The sequence below is a fragment of the Ceratina calcarata genome, unplaced genomic scaffold, assembly GCF_001652005.2.
Source record: "Ceratina calcarata isolate Rehan_Ccalc_2016 unplaced genomic scaffold, ASM165200v1 scaffold368.2, whole genome shotgun sequence".
Classification (NCBI taxonomy): Eukaryota; Metazoa; Arthropoda; class Insecta; order Hymenoptera; family Apidae; genus Ceratina; species Ceratina calcarata.
The window spans coordinates 149,829-157,943 of record NW_017159898.1 but is presented as its reverse complement, the minus strand read 5'-3'; the positions used below and the strand labels follow the sequence as shown (position 1 = coordinate 157,943).

The 8,115-nt window shown below is 38.6% G+C and overlaps 1 protein-coding gene across 2 annotated transcripts in view; it reads right to left on the bottom strand.

The window, feature by feature from the left end:
- Atg16 (Autophagy-related 16) overlaps positions 1-8,115 on the bottom strand; it is a 417,335-nt gene that overhangs the window by 403,968 nt on the left and 5,252 nt on the right. For both annotated transcript variants that reach the window (XM_026814118.1, XM_018025811.2), the window contains 2 exons: positions 6,522-6,627; positions 4,850-4,992 (listed from right to left, as the gene is read on the bottom strand). In XM_026814118.1, coding sequence (XP_026669919.1) covers positions 4,850-4,992; positions 6,522-6,627 — 249 coding nt within the window. The remainder of the gene's footprint in view (positions 1-4,849; positions 4,993-6,521; positions 6,628-8,115) is intronic.

Sequence of the window (8,115 nt, the reverse complement as noted above, 5' to 3'; positions counted from 1 at the left end):
ACAAAGATATATGTACATTACCAGCCAAAAGTTTGACCGCGTCTAATAAAACAAGTTCGAACATAAAATACAACTACGATGATTCTCTAGATATATATTTGAGGCGTACTACATATTTCGTACTATATCTCGATTCCTCATAAAATAGTAAAATTAAACCTCCTTTGAAACATTTCATAATCAAATCTGCCAGTTTAAAAAAACTGAAAGATGTGTTATTAAAATTCCATTTTTGTAATAAAGACATTCCCTGCCATTTCTCGACAACTCATTAAAGAGAATTTTCCCGAAACTTTTGGACGTTAGAGTACACCTTAACACCAGGGCTGCACGCGTATTCGTCTTTCCCAGGTGAAAAAGCGAGCTCTTAGAGCGGTATGTATTTCGCCGCTAGATTCCCCCAAGATTCTTATAGAAACCTAACACCACCGTCCCGTAAATCCAGGGACTGACTCCGTTGCCACCATCCGAGACGTACATAGTTAGCTGGCCAAATATCTACAGGTTGTTCATTGTCCCGCGCGTGTTGCTCACTACAAACGTGCTGATTTCGTTAGGCGTGTCCCTGGCCGAGAGCCAGGACATTTACACCGTTACAGAATCCACGAAAGTTTCGGATTTTCTCGCACCAGGTGTCTACCTCACGAAGACATAAACGACTCTTGGACTTGAATTCATAATATCATAATTACTGATCCTAATTTGAAGATTAATACCAAATATGATTTGTATAAAGATAAATGCTCCATAATTGAAATAATACTTGAACAGAAATATTTTATTCCTTTAACGTAAAAGAGATTATTGTCGAAACGACGAAACGAACATTAAACATTTTTCAGTTCACTCATAAATAAGATCGTAAGATGAACAACATACACTATACGGCAAACATTAATTCTACATGAAATTCGTAATCACCTGGAAATAAATCGATAAAAGGTGTAGCGTTTCTCTGGGCGCCCGTAAATTTCCCGCGTAGCGCCAGGACTTAATAGGCATTATGCGCAATCCGGGTTTAATTCGATAAAACTAATAGCCGCGGTTGATGAAGGACGAGAAAAAAAGACGCATGGGAAAACAGGATGGATATAGTTCGTTTCCTCCAACGCAGGGACACGACAAAGCCAGTGTTTAGATTAATATTCGGTTTCATCCCTCCCCCACCCTTTTTCCCTCCTCATCACCGTGATATTTCTGCTGGCGCATCTGACATTCCTACTTATATCCACCTATTCCTATTAGAGATGTAAATGCGGTAATTTTGCGAGGTAATTACTGGCCTCGGCTTGAAAGTAATGCCTTTGAACGAACGGGGGGACCTACCAACGCGGTACTACTACTGCCCACCGTGTTACCCTGAAATTACCGGATGACGCCCGAGAGCACCTTCGTGTTTCCTGAATTAACGTTTCAGCTTCAGCCGAACCTCTGCAACGGCTAATTCTTTTCCCCCCTCCATCACGACGTGAACATTTTTAATTACTACTCTCCTTCCAGACGGTATTTTTACCGATCGATGAACGGGTAATTTCTATATAACTCAAAGATAATAGAATTAATTTATTTATTACGTACGAAACGTTCAACTTTTATAATTTTCATTATGCCCGTATACTTATCTATTTAATAGTTACGGAAGCGATTATAGATATCGAATAAGGTTATCGATTTCCTGTTCCTTACAATTAGAAACCGGAGGGATCATAAACGTTATTTACAATTGGGAACAAAGAACGTGAAAAGAGACGCAAATGCTCGGCAGCATAGTTGAAAGAAAAAAGGTGGAGGGTATGACGACTTCACAATGGCGAACGAGCAGGAAATTGTGAGAGTCTCGGCAAGGAATCGATACTGTGTCGGGACGTGAGAAATCCGAACGACTGGCGTCCTACTGCCGCGAAATTGAGTCCATTATCGCTCTGGCCAGGTACCCTCCAATATCATCGATATTCGTTTAACGCATCGTTTCTCTGCCAGGGGTGTGACAAACAAGGGTCCAGCGCGAGATATACAATTTCGAGAACGAGATCAGACGGCGGAAAAGAAAAGGAGAAAATCTATTCAAGCTGTCACTGCGAAACAGAATTGAGAAAAAAAAAAAGGAGAAATGGATGATAACCCATGACTTTCAACTCTGGCTCAACCTACTCGGCTGATAGCCTTTTTCTGCCTTTTCCTCTCCCTTTCCCCCAGTGGCAAAAGAACCAGAGGAACGAAGGTACTCCTCCTCTATGATTAAGGGAAAAACTTTATTCATGAATTCAACCGCATCTATTATACCCGCACGAATAAAATCTATCCGCGAACGATTCTGCGCCGATTCGTTCTTCCCCTGTGAAAATATTGAAATTCTATAATTGCCCGGTCTTTCCAAGTTCACGAATCGCAGTAAATAAACCTTCCTACGTGACACCTCGTTCCACATGAGACTGACTCATTTTAAAATAAATCTATATGAAAGTAATCATACATGAAATTATCTAAATTTGTTATGGCTGACCAAGGCCAAGGATACTTTCAATTTTCTTCACTGTTTTATACTTCTTACACGGTGAGGAATTTCTCAGTAGTATATCCACGCCGGGGCGAAGAGACGGAATAAAAGGAACTATAATTTACTGTAGGAGGGACGTATACATATACGCGTTGACACGGCTGATAGCCAACTTCTCTGAGGAGTTGCAAGAAGAAACTGGTCCATAACGTAAAGAAATTGATCAAGGGTTCCTGTGTTCCGAGAATAACGCCAGGGAAGGGTTCGTTGAGACGAAGTCAACGGGCAGCGGCGGAGAATAAACATCAGGTGGTCAGTTCTCGCACCTTTCATCGTGAATAGTCGAGAGAGCTCCGGCTACGCCTCGAATCCCTCACGGTTCGCGTGTTTTCTCGTAAGTTTACGCGCCATTGGCCGCCAATCCTCAGAATGAAACTGCCACCGCCGCCGCCGCGTTGCTGAGTGGATTCTCAACGCGCGACCTGCTTCGAGAACCGGAGACGCGAAAAAATGTTGCAGAAGACGGAGGAACGAAAGGAAAAAACTAAAGAGAAACGGGAGGAAGAGCTCCGAGGGAATGAAACAACCGTATATAACAGTCACGATCCACGGGCGACGAATAATCACATTTAACACGTCCGACGATACCGCCGAACAATACACCAACCGTCTTTCATACAAATATATTACACATTGTATTCCATTGACAACGGTCGGACTGTAAACGGCGATATTACCGCGCGGCAAGCAACTTGAAGCTTTACAATGCAACTTAGAAACGGACTATCGTGCGCCCCACGGAACTGGACGTCTGCAAAGTTACGGTATCGTGCAATCTACCACTCGGTGCAAACGCTTCTGCTTGCTACGTGTTCGCACGTTGTTGATGACTAAGTACGATCTGTGATTACTATGTTTAAAAACAGGCAAATTCGATTCTTTGCTTTGCAACTTCATCGTTCAGCAAATGGAACTTCTTTAAAGAAAATATTTGACTAAATATGTCTCTGTTAAATGAAATTCAATCATTTCCTATAAAATATTCTAATTGACGCATAACGTGATCACGAGTCATAAATGTAAGAGTAGTGATATTAAAAAGAAGTGTATGTCTCATAATATTTAATATACATTAGGAAAGAGGCTCTTAACGATTTTAAAGATGTACTTTCCCAAGTTTGATTAGAAGCTTCGTGAGTTTCATATTAAACTTACGGGAAATATGAAGAGGATCCTTTAGTATCTAGATAAAAAGCTTTTATGCGGTCAATAAACAAACTTGCGCAAATTCGGTCGTTCCGGCAACAATGTCGGATACAATAAACAGTCCGCCCCCAGCGACGCGTTACGATTTAACGTCCCCGATATCACACTTTGCCGAGTATAGAAGGCGCGGGAACACATCAAAGTGCAGTAAAAACCTCGAACAATAAAACATGAGACTTCGCGGTAAATCTTTTTCTGCTAGCCCGTCTCGAAATGTCTGAGAACTTCGCGACAGCCATCGGAAGTTATTCCACGATATTACACGGCCGTTCTTGACGACGCCATCGAAACAGCGAAACGTAAAAGCAAAGACCAGATTAATTCTGAAAGTGAAAGATATTCTTTCAAACAGGATTTATCATGTATCTTCTTGTCATGTAACATTATTATACGCTTTGTCTATTAATCATGACATCGACTCATTATCTCGACTTGTGGATCGAAGCAGAGTCGAATCAATCATGATGCTGTCGTACATATAATCTAAATTGGAGCGTAGCGAGAATAAATGATTACCATACACATAATTAGACATCCTAAGACGTGTCTCATCGCGACTCGAGAAACTTCGCTGGGAAAGAGATCATTGTGACTGATAACTTTTCTTCCTTTCAACAAGATCTCGTGGGAGGAGCCGCAAAGAGAAAAAAGGAGTAGGTACGGCAAGGAAGATAACCGCGAAACTTTCAGTTCGTTCTCAATATGAAGACTCGGTGGTGAACAAAACTAGGACAAACTTTAGATGAGAGAATATCGACGAAAGGAGACACTGTTATTCTCTTCACGGGGAAGGTTACGGAGGGAGAGCACCGCGACGAAAGACGTTGCCAAAGAGGCACAAAAGTGATGATTGCACTGTACAAACCTACTTAAACGCAGTATTCTTAAATCATTATTAACTATCTTCCTCGCAGTTCCTAACTCGAAGTCAGAACAAGTCGTAAAGTAATGATCTTCAGTGCTGACTTGGAATTATTTATACAATAGAACGTATCAATTATATCAAAACGAATGATACTTTCAGCATCATTAAACACTTCCCGCATAATGTATTCATTAACAGAGTGAAATACATGCGTCACTTACCTTTAGTCGAAAGTCGTTGACAGTCCACACCCGGCTGGCGTAGTCGTTCGATGCTCCAAGGATCAGCGTCCCCGTGGAATCAAAATCGACGCACATCACTCCTGCATTACTGCCAACGAGAATACCTTTGCTTTCCGAGGCACCTGAAACATATAAGGTTCGCAATACATTAATAAAAATCATCCTCACGTCAATTAAAGTTAGTGAAAATTTCGTCGATTCTGTATTGATAATTAAATATAAAATCCATAACATTCGATAAGGATCAAGCATATGGAGCTTCTATAAAGATTTGCTCCGGTATTTTAATCGTTTCCGGAACACATATTACTAATTTATTTTCCTCTTGCTGGTACTATTAATCAAATTAGAATTTTCTGTACGCTAGTCAGCAACAGATGATGTACGAGTATCGTTGAATACACTGAAAGGAAGTAAAGAAAATCGACCACGAGTAAATTAAAAGAACCGGTAAAGGGTAAAATAGAGTATATAAGAGAAAGGGGGGGAGGCGGGAGGCTGTGCTAGGAGCCTTTAGAGAAGCGAGTTAAGCGGATATAACCCGAACAATAATCCAATTTCCAACGTGGCACGAAGATTACATTCAACCACGTTATAGCACGTGTGATCGTTCCGCTGCAGCAGGGAAAACGTTTCTAGCGGCGGACAGGATTTTAATAGACACCACCCCTATGGCTCGTCTATACGCTAACGCGTCCCAAGTAACCTGTTGATTCGTTAACATGGTTCATTCATTGCGCAGAAAAGAGCCTTCCGCTTGAGTATGTCGCGACACGCTTCACCTGACGCATTATCATCTATTCCTGTTCACGTGACATCTCCCTACTCTTACTACTACGTTTTGAACACTGTAGTCAAGTGTGCGCTCTAGACCTACAATTATACGTGCAGAACAAAAATGCATAAAACGATTGATGAGATACGCGACGGTGGGACAGCAACAGGAAAATCAAACTTAATAACTATAAATATAATTTCAAACAGCTCTAATGTTCCATGGTGTATTACCGAGCGTAATAGCTCGTTAGAACTTAGAGCTTTTTTTTCGGTTAATAGGAAGTCTCCCATGCACGTATTCATGAATAAAAGATGATAACAAAGTTTTAATTACTCCATTATAATAAACTCTAATGAGATTTTAAACTAACTCTCGCATCGCTTAGTTAAACCGATGTGTCTAGCTAAAGAGAAAATTTTGTATCTGATGAAAACATTAGGCCAACGCGGACACAATATAACTCGATCGCGCGAGCGTGACACGTTAAATTAATTACTCGTATTTCAAAAATTTCATTAAACTTAGAGGAGATTTACATGGAGATAAATGCTGCGTGAGTTATCCGTGCTGCTTGATATTAATCTAATCGTAAACCCTCGCGAAGTCTAACGAATTGGCGATAAAGCGAGACTCGCAGCAGAAACGAGAGTTGCAATTTGCACGATCTATTGCGGGTCGTTACGAAATTAAATAAACGTAGGGGCTACTAAATAGGAGACCTCGATGTTTGCACGCGATACTTGCGTAATCAGGAATCATTAAGAGAGGCGCTTGCTCGTCTTGATTAATTGCTATCCGCGACGCATACGTTACGGACTATTTAAATCTTTGACGCCCGCCGTTCCGATAGTAGAGTTTATTGCACTTAATCACCTTTCGAGATATTCCAGAGCTTCACTTTCCTGTCGGCTCCGCCGGTAGCGAGGATCCTCTCGGCGGGAGACCATTTTACGGCGAAAACTTCTCCGTCGTGTGCAGTCTGCAAGGGTTATTAAACACTTGACGTATAAATTTCGACAAGCCACAGTGCGTGCATGAGGCAATAGTTAATATATCAAAGCGCGCTGATTTATATCCATTCAAATTTGATTAACGCTATTCGCAAGACACATTATACTAAATGATTCTTGTATTTAAAGACAAGTGAGCTCTTCATAAACTGACATGTTTAAGTTTCATAAAAAAAATGATAAACAAATTGTAAACATAAATTATGACAACTGCATTAACATTTCTATGTAATTTGTACGTACATATTTGATGAATTTTCAAAATATATATGTTTAATAATATATGTAAAAAGATAAAAATTATAATCCTGTTAGAAGTGAAAACTTGGAAATATTGCAATGAATATATAACTGATAATAATTTCTCATGCATAAAACGATCATTCGTTTGCTTATAGTGTGCAATATAAAGTGCATTAATAGTTGTAAATAAGTATAAATTATTACGTGCGTACATGTGATATACGTTCGGTGAAAGTCAATATTTTATTTAACGAAATGGTTGGCTCTGTACGTATTTTATTAGAATAAACTTCATTGATAAACTACCATTCATGATATTAAACTAGAAAATATAAGTACATAATAAGTCGATACAAAATATTATTATCTACGTAACTATTCCTCCCGTTCCAAACAATATATTAATGTGTCAAAATTATATTTTTCCATATATTATTAGTATATCAATGTGTACCTGTAAATATACTTAGCTTAAACATTGTAACGTTTCAGTAGGAAATTTAATTTCACGTACTATAAATATCTACGTTCTTCATCTTAAATATATACTTAACTAGAGAGCATAATGCAAAATATATTTTGGGTAATTGTAAATACTGCTAAAATATATAATTGTACAATAACATGTATATTGGTATTTCAATAACATAACATGCACAAGGGAGAATTACAAGATCGATAAACTATAATGATGCTCAACAACTGTATATAATCCCTTTAAATATCTTATTATATCATAAAGAGATAACTTAAGCCAAACAACATTATCCTGATTGACCTAATCTGCTTAAAACAATGAATATAATTTTTTCCTTGAAATTACATCGTTGCATAGAGAAAGCTTACAAATATCAACTACTTTCTAACTTCCACCCTTATATTTTATCCTTTATAGAAAACTAAACTCTCTAAGCGATTAATTTAATACTCTACGTGGTCAATACTTTCATGTATACATTTATAAAATCTAAGCAAGACGGCATATTATTCCTTAGGAATTTGCATTACAAAGAATATTCTAACGTTGTTCTATATCAGATATAAGAATCAATAAAACGAAAATTGTACTTTATAATAAAAAATTGTATCTTCACGTAAGATAAAATATTTTTATGATTAGGGCAGAAATCTTGTGAACGATAATTACTTAATTAAAACGTGTTTTCTATTCATGTCCGGCATAGTTCAGATTTTTAGATCTTCAATTTGTAGCT